Source organism: Cotesia glomerata, linkage group LG1 (assembly GCF_020080835.1).
Source record: "Cotesia glomerata isolate CgM1 linkage group LG1, MPM_Cglom_v2.3, whole genome shotgun sequence".
In the NCBI taxonomy this organism is placed as follows: Eukaryota; Metazoa; Arthropoda; class Insecta; order Hymenoptera; family Braconidae; genus Cotesia; species Cotesia glomerata.
Window position 1 is genome coordinate 34,605,959 of NC_058158.1, and position 20,335 is coordinate 34,626,293.

Genomic DNA, 20,335 nt, shown 5'->3' on the forward strand with positions numbered 1-20,335 from the left:
ATATTCAATGAACCTCCTTTAATTTAAAAAAAAATTATATTCCAGTTTTTTACGGCAACATTTGGTATTGAAGCTGGACTTAAATTGATAGCCATGAGCCCGAAATTTTATTTTCAAGAGGGCTGGAATATCTTTGACTTTATTATAGTAGCTCTGTCACTTCTTGAGTTGGGTCTTGAAGGAGTGCAAGGTCTTTCAGTATTACGTTCATTCAGATTGGTAAGTTGATTATAAATTGGAGTAATTTCTCAATAATGATTGTGTTATGACATTATCAATAACTGCTCCTTTTGTTTAAAGTTGCGAGTGTTCAAATTAGCTAAATCGTGGCCGACTTTAAACTTGTTGATATCGATTATGGGAAGAACAGTAGGAGCCTTGGGTAACTTGACGTTCGTGCTGTGCATTATAATATTCATATTTGCCGTGATGGGTATGCAGCTGTTTGGAAAAAATTATACAGACAAAGTGGATCTTTTTCCCGACGGTACTCTGCCGAGATGGAACTTCACTGATTTCATGCATTCATTTATGATCGTATTTCGTGTGCTGTGCGGAGAGTGGATTGAGTCTATGTGGGACTGTATGCTGGTTGGTGATGTCTCATGTATACCATTCTTCCTGGCTACTGTCGTAATCGGTAACTTGGTCGTAAGTATCAGTATCATTAAACAATTATTCAAAAAATTTTGTGTTAAAAATTTTTATGTTCAATATTTAACAATTTTTTGTGTTGATTTAACAATATAAGTGTTAAATTTACACAAAAATTTTTAACACTAAGTTTTTTGACGCAATGACGCAAAATTTTTTACTGTGCATGGAAAAAGGTAAACTGTAAAATTCACTCGGATTCCGGTTAATTTTTATAGTTTTAAACAGTACAGCGGACATCATCAAAAATGTGATTAGTAGCTGTCACTAATAGTAAATAACGACTCTCTCATCTTAAAAAATTACTGTTTCAAACAGTAAAAATTGCCGTTTCAATATAAAGTCTATACTATGAGGAGAAGAGGAAGGTATCACACTCGGAGAATTTAACATTTGAAACAGTAAAAATTCTACTCTTAAAATATATATTTTACCAGTCCAGGCAAATCAATAATTATAGTTTGATTTTTAGCGTTGTTTTTAAAATTTACCATTTTACTTTGTAAATATTGAGGTTGCTTATAGAAAAAATTTAGTAACTGTAGTTTATATTTTTTACTTATCATGCGATCATTTTTTAGGTACGAAATGATAAATATCAAAGTAAAAATTCTTAATTATTATACTTTAACATTTTCGACTTTCACATAGCGAATATTACTGTTTAAAATAAAATTTTTTTCTAAAATGGTAATTTTTTCCAGTTGATTATTACGGCTGCCCAATTTTAAAACACAGTAACTGCAAAATTTTTGTACCTGATTTTTTTTAGTATTGCTGCATTTCTTATAACTTTTAGACCTTAATTTCAAGTATTTTTTCTTAAAAATATTTATATTCAAGTATTTTCTATTCATAAATCAAATTTTTTATCAATTAGTCGGACAAATTTTTTTTTAATAAGAAAAATTTAAAAATTGTCAGTAACTGTGTTTTGAAATTGGGCAGCCGATTACTTATTATAAATCGACTATTACTTATTACAGTTCACTTTTTTCCCTACCAAATTAAACTTGATTGAATAACAAAAAATATTAACCCTCCAAAAAGGTTCTCAATCTCTTCTTGGCGTTGCTCTTGTCAAATTTCGGTTCATCAAATCTGTCAGCGCCGTCGGCTGACAACGACACCAACAAAATAGCCGAGGCAATTGACCGGATAGCGAGATTTATTAATTGGATCAAGCGGAGCTGTAGCAATCTTGTTAAGATGTTGAGAGCCAAACTCACCAACCAGATATCCGATCAGGCGCCAGGTGAGGGACCGTCCAACAGTTGGAAAGAAGGTTTATATCCAATCAGATCGCTTGCTGTGTGCGCTGTGTAGTTATTATCATCATTACAATTCAGTTGTTGGTCATTTGATATTATTTTGATCTCCAACCCCCGCCTATCAATCATTTTATTATTTAACACTCTGTTATTTATTATTTTTTACTCCCGACACCTGATAATATGATTGCCAATCATTGATAGTCGCTAATCGCTTTTCTAATTTGGATTTGAAGTGGATATGACCGATGTAATAAACATGTAGTCTATTCATTAAAGAACACACACGCACTTGACCCCTCTGTTAATCACTTACATACCTTACTTGGATATCGCGCTCATGAGGACACACTTAATCAGAATGTAGTTAATATATCTTTAGATTATTTTATTGCTATTAATTGTCATTACTACTCTTATTAATCACTTATTAGATTTTTTTTATTATTTTTCGGTTATATTGAATATAACATTTGATAATATTATTACGTGTATTAATTCACAATCACGCACGCTGTTTTGCACTCAATTGAATCCCGCACTCTATTTATTATTTATTAATTATATTAAATTTAAATATATAAATTCATTCGTGATCGAAAAATAAAGTCTTTATTCACACAACGTCATTAATACATTTTCATTCTGATTAATTATGATACCAAATGAGTGTGCATGTGTTACAATAAAAAAAAAAAAAAAAAAAAAATGAAAAAAACAAACCAGAAATTTTATCGTTTTTTTAATAAAATAATTAAAATTATTATTTAATTATTTAATAATTAAATTTATAATATAATTAAATAATTAAATTATTATTTTTTAATAATAAATAATTATTTTCAAAAATAGTTGAATTAATAAAAATCAAATTTTAATTTAGAGTTAATTTTTGATAAATAAAGGACGATAAAATTTTATTTTCATGGATAATTGAGACCATAAAAAAAAAAAATCAGTTACGGTAACACGGCTCAAATCGAAAAATTACGACTTGAAAATATTTAAACAGTTATCCGATATTATTTTTCGACCATGAAAATTGGTAACCCGGATGGGTTAGAGATCATGTGTAACTGCGCAGATGGAATTGACCGGGACGGAGATCGGGATCTTGCAGATGGAGAGCTGGACGGTTATCGGGACAAGAAAAGCGCCAAAGAGTTCAACAACCAGTTGGAAGTCGCAATCGGTGAAGGAATGGAATTTACCATCCATGGTAATTATCGCCATAAATAATTTAAAAAATAAAATTAATTGTTGAGAACTATTTATTTACTTTATTGGATGCTTTTGCTTGTTTTCTCAAAGGAGATCTGAGAAATAAACTGAGAAAGGAAAGATTGAGCATGAACAACACAAAGGCCATTAGTAATTCCATTAATCACTACGACTGCCGTTTAGATCATGACTACATCAATCATCATGACGACGATACCATTAGGTAAGTGGGTTTTACTACTCAAATATATATCTAACTGATTAATGGACATTATCGATAATTAACTATTGATTTCACCAGTAACAAGTCATACGGAAGCCACAAAAATCGGCCATTCAAAGACGAAAGCCATAAAGGAAGTATTGACTCCTTAGACGGCGAAGAGAAGAAAGACGCGAGCAAGGAAGACCTTGAAGAAGGTTTGAATGAAAATTTATTTCTGGGATTCAATTTAATTAAATGTATTTATCATTGATAATGTTTCTGTAGATCTCGATGATGAAGAAGATGAAGATAAAGGTGAAGATGAAGGGGACGAAGTCCAAATAATCCACGCCGATGAAGACATCATTGATGCCGACTATCCAGCAGACTGTTGTCCTGACCACTGCTACAAAAAATTCCCCTTTTTGGCGGGTGATGACGACGCTCCGTTCTGGCAAGGCTGGGCAAATCTCCGGCTCAAGACCTTTCAACTTATTGAGAACAAGTACTTCGAGACAGCCGTAATTACTATGATTTTACTTAGCAGTATGGCATTGGTAGGTATTATTTTTGTTAAACCCAAAAATAGAAAAGGAACAAAGAAAAATAGTTAAGATGATATTTTTTATTACAAAGGCGCTTGAAGATGTTCACCTTCAACAGCGACCAATTCTTCAAGATATTCTTTATTACATGGATCGTATCTTCACGGTCATCTTTTTTCTTGAAATGTTGATAAAGTGGTTGGCGTTGGGCTTCGCTAAATACTTCACAAATGCTTGGTGCTGGCTTGATTTTATCATTGTCATGGTAAGCAAAAATATACTTTATCTTAATAAGTTAATATTAAAAATTTATTTAAAAAAAAAATTGTTTTTCCATCAATATATAGTAGACGGCGATTGACGTTCAAACCAGCTCAACAATTTAAACTTTATAATGCTATTATAAAAATTCTTTCAGCTCCGGATTCAATTCTTCAAACGTCTATTATTAACTTATAGGTATCGAAGATTTTTAAAGCAATTCAACTTATAAAAAAAAAAAAAAAAAAAAAAAAAATAAGAAGAAGAAAAGATTCAGTAAATTGATTTTTATAAAATAAATTTTTAAAAATCTTCATGACACTGGAGTTAGCAGACGTCTAAAAATTTTTGATTTTTTTTTTTAATTAAATTACAACTAAAAAGATATTTATAAAAAATCGCACTTATAGTTTTTCAAGTTTTTTATATGTGAATTTTTTTTTTAATTGAAATTTTTTCAATAAAAAATTTCTAAAAATTTTGAAATGTCAGCTAACTTAATTTTTATAAATCTTCAATGCAATAGTTAAAAATAATATGTAGCGTTTCGATAATCAATAATGAAGATTATTTTCTAAAGCAGCATGATCACTGGATTTTATAAAAATAGTGATTATATATAAAAGAAAAAAATATATAGAGTGTTATAATATCGTGATAATGAATCTACCTTTAGCCCGACTAATTATGAGTTGATTACACTAGCTTTCGCTGATCAATTTGGGGGCGGTGTGGGCTGGTGCCGATGACATCCCGGCGTTCCGTTCAATGAGAACTTTGAGAGCTTTGAGGCCCTTGAGAGCAGTCTCCCGTTGGGAGGGGATGAGAGTAAGTGAAGGGCCTTGCGACGAAAAAATACGTTATTAAATTTATCTTACATGGATTATTATTGATTTATCCGTCGTCATTGAACAGACTCATTCAATTAAAAAAGCTATTATTAAAATTGCCGACGTTAATGACGACGTTAAATCATTATAATAATATTGATAAAAGAAAAAAAAAAATTCACGGGCTAAATTAAAAAAGTGTTCAACAATAACGATAGCGGTGTGCTTATTGGCGCGCAAATTCCCCTTGTCAAAATTACTAAATTTTTCTACCGTGTTATTTAATTATATAAATAAAAATCTAAATGTAAATATTTATTTATTTTTTAAATAACACTATTTGTATATGAAAAAAAAAAATATTTGTCGTACTAGCTATTGCAATGTACGCCTTTTTGGAAATTTGAAGTGTGGAAAAAAATTTTTGGTGTATGCTTTTCTGTGTATAAACTACCTTCTGTGTTCTCTATCCAAAAAAAATGTTTGCAAATTTTTTAACGTTTTTCTATCAGGCCTTCACAGAAATAACAGAGATAAAATTTTTTCTTTTTATTACGAGCCAAGGTTTGTTTTAATTAACAGAATAATTAGCAGAATTTTAATGAATGAGAAGATATATTTTTTTTAAATATTTGAACCATGTCTCGTGATAAGCAAAAGGTTTGAAAGAATTAATCTGTTTCAGGATGGAGCTGATTATTATTATTATTATCATTATCATTATTATGATTTAATACTAACACTCATTAATTTATTTCTACTAATTGTTTACTGCTACATTGTTGTCTTCTGTATTCATCTACTCTAAATTTATATACTTGTATAATCTAATGTCTTTCATCGTCTTCTCGTCAGCATCTGATCCGAGGGCTACATATATTTGTCTACAATTGACATTATTATTATTATTGTTATTATTATTATTATAATTTTGTAAACAATATTCTGCATAAAAAAGCTTGTTAACCAGGTCCGCAATTATCAGATGACCCGATTTACTTTTAAAAAAAATGTAACAAAAAAAATTGTTCTACCTGTCCCTTTGTAGCTTTTTCTATTCTTTTAAAAACTCTTGCTGTTACAATCGTATCTCGTTTCTCGCTCGCAGGTTTCGCTCATTAACTTCGTAGCGTCGCTCTGTGGCGCGGGCGGAATTCAAGCCTTCAAAACAATGCGGACCCTAAGGGCCCTAAGGCCACTCAGGGCGATGTCTAGAATGCAGGGGATGCGGGTATGTAGCCCACCGTCTCAGTCGACCTCGTCTTATTTTATTAATGTTGTTATTACTATTTATTATTATCATTATCCTTATAATTGTTCATGATTTTTATTCACATTCAATTTTTTTATTAGACACTAGAATTTTTAAATTAGTTCTTCATCGCGTCAATTGCATCAACATTTTATATTTAAATATTATGCAATTCACTCAATTATTTAAACACTTGATTTGTTATATCACTTTACTCTTTTATATACTGTAACTGAAGTTCTTATCGTTTGCTAATTTATTTTTTATTTTATTTAATTAATTAAAAAAATTTTTTTTTTTATTCTAAAAGCTTTGAAAAAATTTTACATGACCTAGATAAAAAATCTGAAGAAACTAGAACGTGTTAGAACTTCAATTACATCTGCAAGGGTAGCTAATGCTTTGCTAGAACACAATTATAAAAACTAGATTTTATTTTTAAATATTTTATTAAATTAAGTAAAAAGTAAAAATAATGCTGCGCATTTTTTTAGTAATTTATTTAAAATTAGATTTAGTTACTTTATTAATAAAAATACACTGACAACTGATAAGGTCGCTGAGACATTGGGTTTAAAACATAATAGTCATGCCCATACCCCGACACTTGTATCCACTCAAACTACTTTTTTTACTTATCAACAACTCTATTGCATGGTATTGCCTTATATAGTTATAATTCATAATTATTATTATTATTTTAATCAAATGTAGGCAAGCATGTTTCGTTCAATGTATGTACACCAGAATTAACATAGACAATAGCGAAATGTAAAATAAGGCATGAATACATTAATACCACATAAATTTGGTATTTTTTTGCGGCTTAGCAATTAATGTCATGTGCCTCTATGCTTCTTCATTCGTGTGTTTAATGAGATAAATAACAACTATATATATATATATATATATGTAAATTAACATCATGCAATTGAATTGCAATTTCTCTGCACATACTAGAGTTCTTTTAAACTACAGCTATTAAAGACACGATAAGCTGCTTTTTAAAATTAAATGGATATAAAATATAAACACAAACACAATGCTCTATAGAAATAAATGTAGAATTTTTTATCGAGCTTAACATTAATAAGCACAATTGATCGTACAAGTATACAATTTTTTAAATTAAATAATAAGTTATAATTGACTGAAAAAATTTTTATAGAGTATACTTGAACCGTCAATTAAATTAGTGAATTATTTTAGTTTTTTAAAACAGAATTAAAAATAATAATATTTATTTAGGTGGTCGTTAATGCGCTGGTCCAAGCTATCCCGTCCATCTTTAACGTATTGCTTGTCTGTTTGATATTCTGGCTTATTTTTGCCATCATGGGTGTCCAATTGTTTGCTGGAAAATACTTCAAGGTAGTTATTTATTTATTTTAAATATTTATGCAAAGTATTGATTAATAATGATAATTTTTATTTTTTTTTTTTTCAGTGTGTTGACATGAATAAAACGACACTCAGTCATGAAATAATACCTGACCGTAATGCCTGCAAAGCTGAAAATTACACCTGGGAAAATTCGCCAATGAATTTCGACCATGTCGGAAAAGCTTACTTGTGTTTATTCCAAGTAGCTACTTTCAAAGGTTGGATCCAAATAATGAACGACGCCATCGACTCCAGAGAAGTAAAATATAGTTTCTTTTAATTAATCAATCAATTAATTAATTCATGATTAATTTACAATTAATTTATAAAATAAAATAAAAATATTCTTGTAATTTTAGATTAACAAACAACCAATCCGTGAAACAAATATCTACATGTATCTTTACTTTGTATTCTTCATAATATTTGGATCATTTTTCACCCTCAACCTGTTTATCGGAGTTATCATTGATAACTTCAACGAGCAGAAGAAGAAAGCCGGTGGCTCGCTTGAAATGTTCATGACTGAGGATCAGAAGAAGTATTACAACGCGATGAAAAAAATGGGAAGTAAAAAACCACTGAAAGCCATTCCACGACCAAGGGTGAATTTTTATCTTCTTTCTTTTTTAAAAAAAAAAAAATTTTATTTTAAGGGGGATAGCCACTGTGAAGATCGAAAAAATAGGTGATTTTCGGGAATTTTTTTGACTGGGATAATAAAGGAATTTGGGGATCAGTTTTTTTTGTTTTATCAAGTATACATTGAAGATCATTTTCCTAAATTTTTATTAAAAAATATCGTTGTTACAAAGTTATAAACATTTTTGTGGAACACCAAAAAAATTTCCTCAACCATGGTCTCAACTCTAACTCAAAAACGGATTATCTAAAACAAAAAACCCAAACTGCGTTGTAATCTGATTTTGAAAATTTGAATTTTAAAAAAAATGGCGACATATTAAAAATTTTTTCGTTTTTTTTTTCTCATTTTTTTGGATTCAAACAGCCCTAAAAAATCTTAAAAATCAAAATTTTCAAAATCCCATACGTGCAACTATAGCTACTGAATAAACAAATACGGAAAAAAAGTTGCAAATTGGTTCATATTTCTGCAAATTACAGATCCCACCAGTTCAAAAAAAGTAGTTTCGAGAAAAACGCGTTTTCGTCGGAGCGCCGCGCGTGCAATGGTCATTTGACGCGCTGTCACAAAAATGACTATAACTCCAAAAATATTCGGAATTTTCATATAAAACTTTAGATATATATTTTTGAATATATAAACTTTGATTTCATAAAAAAAAAAAGATTTTTTTTTTTATTTCACAGTGGTTATCCCTCTTAAATGAAGAAATAAAAAACTAATTTTTTCTTCTTATTTTTTCCAGTGGAGGCCACAAGCAATTGTGTTTGAAATAGTGACAGACAAAAAGTTCGATATGATAATCATGTTGTTCATCGGTTTGAACATGTTAACGATGACACTCGATCATTACCAACAGACTGAAACATTCAGCAATGTGCTTGATTACTTAAACATGATATTCATTGTGATATTCAGTAGCGAGTGTCTGATGAAGATTTTTGCTCTACGTTATCACTACTTCAAGGAGCCATGGAATCTCTTTGATTTTGTTGTTGTTATATTATCAATATTAGGTAATGTAACGTAATGATTACTTCAGTCGTATGACCTTACTGAAACGAAATCGTTAATGCCTAACGGTGGCCCTGTTTGCTTTCCCATGCACTAAAATTTTTTTTTACTTAAAAATTAATGAAAAAATAATAATATTTTTTTTTTAAATAATTTGATTTATTGCATGAATTTATTTTTATTTTTATTGGTAATTTTTTTGAACTGCACTGTTGAAAAACACAAAAAAAAAGTGAACAGGTTATCCCAAAAAAACGTTTCAATTGAGTCGCAACGACTGATCATTGTCATTACGTTATGTAGCCTCACATTGACGTTGTATATACAATTATATGTGCTTCAATGTTATTCTATTCTCATTTCAATGCATCAATAAGCCTCTCTCTCTATCTCTGAAGACTTTCGTGTAATCTCATAGTCATTTATTATTATACGCAATTTTGCGTTTTTATAATGACTATTGAGCAATAATAATAGACTGTATAGTAAGTATGTGTAGCATGCCGAGAACGGTAACATTAAATTTGATAAATAACCCATACACGTTGGGTAAGACATTATTTATGAACAATAGTAATTACTATGTAATATTATACATACCTAGTTTATTTTATTATAAAGATACTCTGACAAAACATAATTTTTTTTTTAAACATTCAAACAGTTAGTCAATTACTAGAAAGTAAATTTAAATGCACACATTAGAAAATTTAATAGAATAGTTAGATTGAGAGAAAATAAGACTTTTAAGAAAATGATTATTAAAAATCAATAAGCCATAACTAGAGGCCTGCATGAATTAGTTTTTGATGCATCGTGAGATAGACACGATATTTTTTTTTTAATAGGGATGAAAATTAATAGGATATTGACACCCTTTTTTAGGTCTGGTCCTGAGTGACATTATTGAAAAATATTTTGTCTCGCCTACGTTGCTTCGAGTGGTAAGAGTCGCCAAAGTCGGACGAGTACTGCGTCTAGTAAAAGGTGCCAAGGGAATCAGAACTCTGCTGTTTGCCCTGGCTATGTCATTGCCAGCGCTCTTCAACATCTGTCTGCTGCTCTTCTTGGTGATGTTTATCTTCGCGATCTTCGGAATGTCTTTCTTCATGCACGTTAAAGACAAGAGCGGTCTGGATGACGTTTATAACTTCAAGACTTTTGGACAGTCGATGATTCTGCTGTTCCAGGTAAAATATTAATAATACACTGAAATAAGAAATTTCTTTTGAAAAATAAGTAATGTTATAAATCTATTTGTCGAAAATTTTACACAATTTTATTTCTTAAATGAAGAAATAAAAATTTTTCTTATTTGGAAAAAAAAAATTTTAAATAGACAATTTTTATCTAAATTTAGAAAATTTTTTTTTCAACAACAAAATTACCATGAGAAAAATTTATATTTCTTCAGTTAATAAATAAAACTAGCAACCTTGTAGTCACTATGTGACTGCTATGACTTGGGAACTATAAATAAATAAAATTTTGCTTTATTAAGTAATGATTTTTATTAAATTGCACTGTACTTTCTTAACTATTGGTATTTTTAAAGATATAAGCTCATCTCGATGTTACACTCATCAAGAGCTTTCATTTGAGTATCCACATGCATTTTTGATATATTTTTTATATACACATTTATAATATATATAAATATATAAAATATATGAAAAATTGATGTGGGTACTCAAATGAAAGGTCTCGATGAATGTAATATCGGGGTGAGCTTATATCTTCAAAAATATTATTAGTTGACAAGATACCAAAGTCTGTTCTTAATTATTAACATTTTTTAAGATATAAGCTCATCCCGATGTTACACTCATCAAGAGCTTTCATTTGAGTACCCACATGTATTTTGATATATTTTTCATATATACATATATATAATATATATAAATATATGAAAAATTGATGTGGGTACTCAAATGAAAGGTCTTGATGAGTATAACATCGGGATGAGCTTATATCTTTAAAAATATCATTAGTTGACAAGACAGCAACGTCAATTCTTAATTATTGACATTTTTTAAGATATAAGCTCATCCCGATGTTACATTCATAGAGAGCTTTCATTTGAGTACCCACATGCATTTTAATATATTTTTCATATATACATGTATATAATATATATAAATATATGAAAAATTGATGTGGGTATTCAAATGAAAGGTCTTGATGAGTGTAATATTAGGGTGAGCTTATTTCTTTGAAAATGTCAATAATTCGCAAGATACAAGGTCATTTCTTAATTATGTATCTAGAGATTGAGAATTTTCAAATGCAGCCTAAATATTTATCATAATAAATTGACTATTAATGAGAAAGATATGAAACCATGAAAAGGCACAACTCTAGACTAAAACTTTTCCAACGATACCAAATTTAACCATAAAAACTCATTTTATCATATAAAAACACTGGCCACAAAATTTTGCTTATTCTCTTAATAATATAGCTTAATTTTTTATTACAACATTACTAATTTTTTTTTTTTTTCGAAACAAATTTTTTCTCTCAATGTAAATAAAAAATTTAATAAAAAAGTAAACACTGAATTATTAAATAAATTTGCAGATGTCAACGTCCGCGGGATGGGACGGCGTGCTCGACGGTATAATAAACGAGGAGGACTGCCAGGAGCCGAACAATGAAATAGGTTATCCTGGGAACTGTGGCTCGTCGACAATAGGAATTGCATATCTGCTATCGTACCTCGTCATCAGCTTCCTAATCGTCATCAACATGTACATCGCGGTGATATTAGAAAATTATTCACAAGCGACAGAAGATGTGCAGGAGGGATTGACCGATGATGACTACGATATGTATTATGAAATATGGCAGCAATTCGACCCGGACGGTACGCAGTACATACGATATGACCAGCTCTCTGACTTCTTGGATGTATTGGAGCCCCCTTTGCAAATTCATAAGCCGAATAAGTATAAGATCGTGTCGATGGATATTCCCATATGTAAGGGCGACCTTATGTTTTGCGTGGATATCCTCGATGCACTCACAAAGGACTTTTTCGCGAGAAAGGGTAATCCCATTGAAGAAACGGCAGAGCTGGGAGAAGTACAAGCCAGACCTGACGAGGTCGGCTATGAGCCGGTGTCGTCGACTTTGTGGCGCCAGAGAGAGGAGTACTGCGCCAGGCTGATACAGAACGCCTGGCGCAAACACAAGCAACAACGACTGGGCGGTCCCAGCGAGGAGAGTGATGATCCAGACATGGACCCCAGAGTCAGACAGACTGCGGTCCTGGTTGAGAGCGACGGATTCATCACCAAGAATGGCCACCGGGTGGTCATCCACAGCCGATCGCCTAGCGTCACATCTCGGACAGCGGATGTCTGATTGTCACTGCGGCAGCCGTCATCATCACTACCCCACCGTTGACCATTACCAACACCACCACCATCTCTCAGCCCACCACCACCAAAGCCACCTGTCAACTCCTCCTATTATTAAATCTCACTGTCGTGCTGCTGCTATCAAATTCAACAGCCTTAAACATTTATTAATAATTAATAAATATAAATATATGTATATATTACATCCATATATACATATATATTATTAACTAAATTAAAATAAATAAATAGTTTTATAAGCAACGTGACGTTGTCCTCGAGTTGCCTTTCGTCGGACCACTGCAAAAACTGTCACGTATTCTCGCCGTTAAAGAGCGATCGTCAGACACTTGGATCGTCAGTCCATGTTTATAAAAATATAAATAATAATAATAATGATAATTAATATTAATAATATTCCTCGAGCACGCCTCGATGTGTGTGTTGTTGTCCAAAAAAAAAAATAGTACATCTAATCCGAGTACACGACTTTACTCGATTGACTTTCGTGCCCTTCCCCGACGGTTACTCTTCGCTTGCTTGTGTTCTATCTGCTATTATTGTAACTTATCACTCTTTATTTTATAATTATTATGTATTATATATTATTATGACTTCTGGCAGCAAGAATACATCGTCATAATCATCTTAAGATATACATATGTCGCGCTTCTTACTTGCTCACCGAATTCGCTTCCCCTCAATATGGATTCGGATGACCAAGGCACTGTTAACTTACTACAGCATCAATATCTTGTAATTATAAATTATCAGTGATAACATTTATGTTAATGTGTTTAACGAAGCGCGATTTATCGTATTAATTCATCTGTAATAAGTGTGTGAGCGACGTACCAAGAGAATCTCGACGAGCACCATTATCACCTATCATCTCGGCCGATTGTCCGATTGCAACATTCAACAATTATAGACATTATTAATAAATATATATTAATATATATATTTAAAAAAAATCTATTGTCTCTGCCGCTTTGTCTAGTGTTTTTTACATTCTTTTGTTATTCTTGTTATTTATTATTTTTATTATTGTCATTATTATTAATTGTTATTGCTATTATTATTATTATAATAATATTTTTTTTATTATTGTTACTATTATTATTATTATTATTATTGTTATTATTATTGGTACTATCATCTTCATGATGTTGAATCAATAAAATCACGCGTATATATAAATAGTATGTATTATATATTTATATATATAAATATTGTGCAAATTTAGTTTATATACAGACAATTTAAATTGAAAGTCTCATGTGTGATTTTAACGGGAAAATTAATTAATTTTCATTTAACGAATCTCATTTTCTCGTTTACCATCAATGTAACGCAATCTCGCAATCCATTAATAAATTGTATAGCTCTAGCTTTTTCTATTCGAGTGAATGGTTGTAATAATTGCAAATAATAATAATTAAATCATACATTCGCGAGTTTAAATCATAATTCAGAAATTAAATATTTGAAAAATTAAATTTGCTGTAAAATAATTTTCGGTGTTTGCGATAAAAAAAAAAGAAGAAACTCGCGGGTATGTTTTTTAGTTTAAAAAAAATAATTAGGTGAGTGCTTAAATGTAAAAATGCGTAATAATAATTGAAATAATTACACTCAACGATTGCCTGCATATTTATTAATCATTAATTACGAGATTGAAGTTACTGTGGAATAAATTGTGAGATAAAATTTAAAAGACAAAAAATATATTTAAAAAGAAAAGTCTTGCGCGAGTATAGCAACTGATTAATTAGTTAATTAATTAATTAATTAATAAAATAAATAAATAATTATAAATGTATTCTAAGTAACTAATTAATTAAAAGTGTAAGATAGACGTATTTGATGGAAAGCTCTCTCGTATAATGAGTCTTCGTCGCATGCGAACTATCGGCTACGTTTTTTTACTTTTTAATTATTCTTTTTATTCAATTATCGCGTCTTTTATTATTCATTTTATTCTTTTACAACTTTACAACACTCTTGAGACAGCAATTTTAAAATTTCCCATTGTCACGGTAACATTTAACACAGAGCACAATTGACTTTTAATTAATTACACCGAATAAATTGACGTTGCCTTAATTACCCTTTATTATTATTATTATTATTTAATTATACTTAGACAATACATATTTAATTATCGATTAAATGTATAATTATTTTATATTTTAATTATTATTTAATGCTAATTAATCGTATGAATTAATATTTTAAAAAAAGTAATATCGCTTAGTTAATATACACGCTGATTTATCACGTTGCTATTTTTCTATTATATTATTTGTATGTTTATATTTTATTATAGAGATTTTATTACTTTGTTATCATAATTATAATAAAGAGAAATAAATTTTATCATATAATATGTAATAAATAAATTATACGAAACGCAAGACTCTTTGTTACTGACTTACAGGCTCTAGCGAATTGTTAAAGTTAATTTTTATAATTTTAATCCATTAGTAACACAAGTCTCTTGCATTATCGTTATCAATTTAGGCTTAATTAACTTAAAAAAAAATTAAACTAAATAATTAATAAATAAACATTTATATAAAAAAAAAACACATTTTAGGATAAAATGCTTATCTTACAACAAGCAACCAATGTTCATTACTCTATAAGCTATAGAAGCTCAAAAAAAATAAAATAAATAAAAATCATTTAAAATTAATCGTACAAAAATTATTCTCACTATTGAACGTTATATCTGCTTATCAAAATACTTGTTGTAATTAGAATATTTATCATTATCGACATAAATTAAACATTAACTCTTTTTTCTACTATATTACTACTCTATAGTCTTCTCTCCCCAAATTCATCACTATATCAATAGTAGATTTTTATTTATTAATTTATTTATTTAATTATTAATCAATCAATCGAACAAATTTACTAATAAAAACGACTCCCGCTTCGCCACTCTATCGAATTTGTTACAACGGAAGTTTCAACCTATCATTTAAATGTTTTTAATGATAAATAATTTATAAATTTAATTATTTGTACTATTTATTAATTTTGTAAGTGAATAAATGAGAAACCTTCTAATTATCGACGAGATTGCCTTGATTGCAACATTATGCTCGGAAAAAATACAAAATTAATAATAATAATAATAACAATAATAAAATTAATGATAATAATAATATTAATAGTAATTAATAATAATGATAATGATAATGATAAATAAATTATGTATTAATTTGTAGATGTTGTAATATGTGCAAATAATTCTTATCACGTCATTTGTACGCATTAGCTTAAAAATTCATGCATATATATAATCATCAATAGAAGCAATAAGTAAAGTAATATTTATTATGATAAATAATTAAATGAATAAGTAATAATAATAGTAATAATAAAAGTATTTATTTATTGAGTGTTGTATTAAAATGATTAGTTGATTTTTCCCCAAATCATCTTAATCCATTTGTACGCGCTCAATAAATAACTACGCAAGTTTACTTGCTAATAATAATGACATTAATAATTATAAAAATGATAATATTAATATTAATGGTAATAACAATAATAATAGTAATTAATAACAATAATATTAATATTAAAATAAATAAAATCCTCGATATTTCCACATTTAACGATTTCTAGGTAAACTTCGCGCGTGTATGATATTAAAATATATAAATAAACACTATGTGATTATCTGAAGGCTTTAAGTGTGTATATTTTGAAATATCAAGGAAAGAAATATTTAAATAATTAATAATAATAATTATAATATGAAGGAAAAAAAAATAAAACGAATAACAAGGAAGAATATTAGGCCCGAGCTAGTTTAAATTGTAACTTCCCCTAATGAAGAAAAATTAGCTCGTGTTAAAAAACAAAATTTGTCAAGTGTTTTAATATTTTTCCTGGCTGATAAAAGTGTTTATAAGTGATTTTATCAATTATTTATAAATATATATACGTTAAGTATATAAATTTATAAATTTTATCAATAAATAAGAATGTGAAGAAATAATTTGGCTTATTAATTAACCGGTAGTAGCGATAATGGGGAGAGTATGTGTATCGTTTGATAATATCGTTTTATCTATATAAATCTGTTGGCTTGTATTTATAAATATTTTTAAAAAAATTTTAATTAAATTTTTGTTTTTAAATAAAAAATAAAATTATAACAACTATTAATCTTGTAACGCTGAGAAAAATATAAATATATGAATATTAAAAAAAAAAATATATATATATATGTATATATATATATTTATTATAAATCAACGTACTTTCTCCGTGAACGATACTGCCGTTATTCATAAGTTTATTGTCACAAATGATTATTAAAAAAATAAATTTAAAAATTAGATGAATTGTGCGGAGTGGAGTAAATAATTAATTAAATAAAAATTTTAAATGAATATGGATAGAAAAAAATTGAAAGATATGTAAACTCGTTGAACGAAAAAAATTACTTGAACTCTAAGTGATTTAAGAGAAGAAATAAATATTATAAATAAATTAATATAATATTAATAATAATAATAATTATAATTATAATAAATTAAATTATAAATGTAATTATAATAATAAATAATTTGTAAATCCGGACTGTCGATAAAACGAGATATCAAGAAGCACCTTTGAGCTTTCTTACAATTTAAATTTTTTCAAAATCTTTCATTGCAATCATAAGATAATAAATAATAAAATGATAGACAGCTATTAATGTAATGTGCAACGCTAAAAAAAAATCAGAGCCTGTCGGCCAGTAAATTTAAAAGCAACTGCCATATGGGTAAAGCTAGCAAAATCAGCTGAGAATCCAATTTTCAACAAACCTAGCTACCAAATTATTGATAAACTTAATAATAAATAAATAAATAATAATATTAAATAAATCACACAATACAATGGTTACCACAAACGATCAATATAAATTGAGATACTGTCCATTATTAACATGTTCTGTTAAATTTACGAACTACTGTACTGTATTGACAAATCTGTAAAAAAAAAAGAAGTACATTTTATTGGTATGAAAAAAAATAATGAACGAACAAAGAAGAAAACCGAAAACGATAAATTCAATGAGATAAATAAATAAAATAAATCTAAAAGGCAAAAACCAAAATAAAATATGAGTTATTTGCACAATATTATAAATATTAATATGTTTATTACGATTAAATGAATTTTAAGAGCAAATAATGCAAAGAAAACGTTGTTAAATAATTAATACAAGATGATGAATAAAAATTAAACGAATAAAATAAATAAATGAAAATAAAAACGAGCAAAAACAATAAATGATTTTTGTCAAGGATTGATATTGGATCAAAATATGAAAAAAAAAAAAAAAAAAAAGAAAATTTGTTTGTTATTAATTATAGTTTAAACGATTCGTATATTATTAGTTACTGTAATTATGTAATTCCTACGATTAATATAGTTAACAATTAACAAGTTGTTACCGCTTTGTTATACACAATATAATTAATATATGATAAGATTATAAAGTATGCCAATGCATCGTTGATTGGTCCTTTAATTTAGGCTATAATACTAGAAAATAATGTCTCTACTATTTTTTCTAACTTTTTTTAATTTTAGCTATTATTTTAGTTACTTCTCATCGCTAGTGTATGCGTATGTATATTTATAAAAATCTATGTACGTATATATTTGGCTTTTTCTTCTTACAATCCAATAATCGGTTGGTTGATTCGCATGGCCGAACGGATGAACACATTTTACAGAAATATTTTCAATAAATGATTAAAAAAAATCTAGTGCTGTCATTTGTCCTTGGTTATTTTTTATTTTATAATCAGCTGACCCAGACAAAAGCTTTTACATCGTTTTACTGTACATTATCAACGTGTCTTTTAATAATAAATCAATGGAAAATTTATTATTATTATTATTTTTAATTATAGAAAATAATACATTATTTTAATTATATTTAGTTTTTATTTAGCGAGTTTGAACCGTAGTCTCTTTTCGGGCTGCGTCTTGCAACAGCTGAGTGTCTACTTCATCGTGCGGCAATTGGACGTATCGGACGACAGATCCTCGGATGAAACAATTTTTTACTGATTGCTTTATCATGGAACAAAAGTTTATTCTACATTATTAATTATTTACTTTATTTATAAAAAAATTAATAAATTAAAGAAAATTTTCTCGGGAACTTGGACAACAAAAAACTAACATTAAATTGTTTATTATAAATAATTTAATGTATTTGTATTGAACTTTATGTAAAACTTATAACTAAATATTTTAATGTAATTATGTTTTAGATTTCCTGAAGAAGTTGGAAATAAACCAACGAAACGTATGACACTGAAATTAGCAGACACTTAACGATATTTTTATTTTTCTTGAAAAATAAACAAGGTGTAAAAAATTATTTAAAAAAATTTCATTTATAATTTTTAAAAGCTCTGAAATATGATATTTTTTAAATAATTATTTTTGTGATAAATTAATTTGTAAAAAAATTTTTAAAAATACCTTTTAATTTCAGATGACAATAAAGTTAGCCGACATCTAAAAATTTTTAGAATTATTTTTATTGAAAAAATCATTTTAAAAAAATTAATTGAAAAAAATTTCACATCTAGAAAGTTTTAAAAATTATACGTGCAATTTTGTAAAAATGGTTTTTTTTTGTTGTAATTTTATTGTTAAAAAAAAATCTAAAATTGTTGAACGTTGGCTAATTTTAATGTCATCAATTTCAGTGTCATACGAAACGTTGAGATATTTTTGGAAATGTAACATAGTTTTTTGTTGTCCAAGTTCCCGAAAAAATTTTCCTTAATTTATTTTAAATCATGAATAAAAACTAGCAAGAGAAAAAAATTAATAGTTATTAAAAAATTTATTTTCATACCATGTGTGGATATTTATCTGGATCTGTGACACTGATGTCAGTTAATTTAATATTTAAATACTGATCTACTGAATGAAGAGTACCGCAAATACTGTAAAAAAAAGTAAGTTTTAATTATAAATACTTAAAATATAAGATTAATTTTTTTTTTTTAATAAATTTTGATCATTAAAATAATTTTCAGGTGTCTATTATACCATCATCGATAATGATCATAGAGTATGAATATGAAAATAAAGTTAGCCGACATCTAAAAATGTTTATGATTTTTTTTTATTAAAAAGTGTAAGTGCAATTTTTAAAAAATATTTTTTAGTTATAATTTAATAAATTAAGTAAAATAAAAAAATCAAAAATGTCGGCTAACTTTATTATTATAGTATGAATTTATTTACACCGGAGGATGATTTCAATTCTAAAAAAATTTATTAATTAGAAATAAAAATAATTAATTACCTGAGATCATTTTTTAATTCCACCACGACGTCTTTACCGATCAGAGATTTGAAAAATGAATAAAACAACTGTAAACAAAATATAAATAGATTAATTCATATTTTGATTTGATATATAGGTTAGAGTAACTAATTTTATTAGTATTTTTGTATTAAAAATATTTACCATGATTTTAAAGATTTCTTATGGTGAGTTTTAATAATTAGTTTTTTTGTAACTAAACTAGCACAAAAAAATTGAATAATTATTATTATTCTATTTGCACTTCTGTTTAACAAGCGCAAGTAATGTTTACCGCGAAATACAATTAATAATTGTATATACATTTCATGTAAATTTT

General features: G+C 27.8%; 2 protein-coding genes across 24 annotated transcripts in view; one reads left to right on the plus strand and one right to left on the minus strand.

The window, feature by feature from the left end:
- LOC123274100 (sodium channel protein para) overlaps window positions 1-16,782 on the plus strand; it is a 42,064-nt gene extending 25,282 nt beyond the window's left edge. For 4 of the 23 annotated variants that reach the window (XM_044741705.1, XM_044741637.1, XM_044741656.1 and 1 more), the window contains 15 exons: window positions 46-219; window positions 301-651; window positions 1,705-1,909; window positions 3,010-3,144; window positions 3,237-3,369; window positions 3,448-3,566; window positions 3,637-3,908; window positions 3,988-4,161; window positions 6,096-6,218; window positions 7,488-7,610; window positions 7,687-7,881; window positions 7,982-8,227; window positions 9,014-9,284; window positions 10,168-10,472; window positions 11,863-16,782. In XM_044741705.1, coding sequence (XP_044597640.1) covers window positions 46-219; window positions 301-651; window positions 1,705-1,909; window positions 3,010-3,144; window positions 3,237-3,369; window positions 3,448-3,566; window positions 3,637-3,908; window positions 3,988-4,161; window positions 6,096-6,218; window positions 7,488-7,610; window positions 7,687-7,881; window positions 7,982-8,227; window positions 9,014-9,284; window positions 10,168-10,472; window positions 11,863-12,648 — 3,612 coding nt within the window. In that variant the 3' untranslated portion in view covers window positions 12,649-16,782. Of the gene's footprint in view, window positions 1-45; window positions 220-300; window positions 652-1,704; window positions 1,940-2,937; window positions 3,145-3,236; window positions 3,370-3,447; window positions 3,567-3,636; window positions 3,909-3,987; window positions 4,162-4,862; window positions 4,986-6,095; window positions 6,219-7,487; window positions 7,611-7,686; window positions 7,882-7,981; window positions 8,228-9,013; window positions 9,285-10,167; window positions 10,473-11,862 lie in introns of all 23 variants that reach the window. The other 19 variants (XM_044741597.1, XM_044741716.1, XM_044741736.1 and 16 more) reach the window with 11 other exon arrangements.
- Window positions 16,783-18,439: 1,657 nt separating this feature from the next.
- LOC123274209 (U6 snRNA-associated Sm-like protein LSm2) lies at window positions 18,440-20,301 on the minus strand. The gene is made up of 4 exons (XM_044741758.1): window positions 20,161-20,301; window positions 19,996-20,063; window positions 19,540-19,630; window positions 18,440-18,740 (listed from the first exon to the last, which is right to left on the minus strand). The coding sequence occupies exons 1-4, from the start codon at window positions 20,161-20,163 to the stop codon at window positions 18,615-18,617; spliced, it is 288 nt and encodes a 95-aa protein (XP_044597693.1). The 5' UTR covers window positions 20,164-20,301; the 3' UTR covers window positions 18,440-18,614.
- Window positions 20,302-20,335: the final 34 nt, after the last annotated feature.

Bases quoted from the DNA above. Each gene is read 5' to 3' on its own strand.
- LOC123274209 (XM_044741758.1), bottom strand. The intron at 19,631-19,995 runs GTAATTAATTAT...TTTTTTTTACAG, and splicing joins GAATTAAAAAATGATCTCAG to TATTTGCGGTACTCTTCATT. The intron at 18,741-19,539 runs GTATGAAAATAA...TCCATGATAAAG, and splicing joins CAGATAAATATCCACACATG to CAATCAGTAAAAAATTGTTT.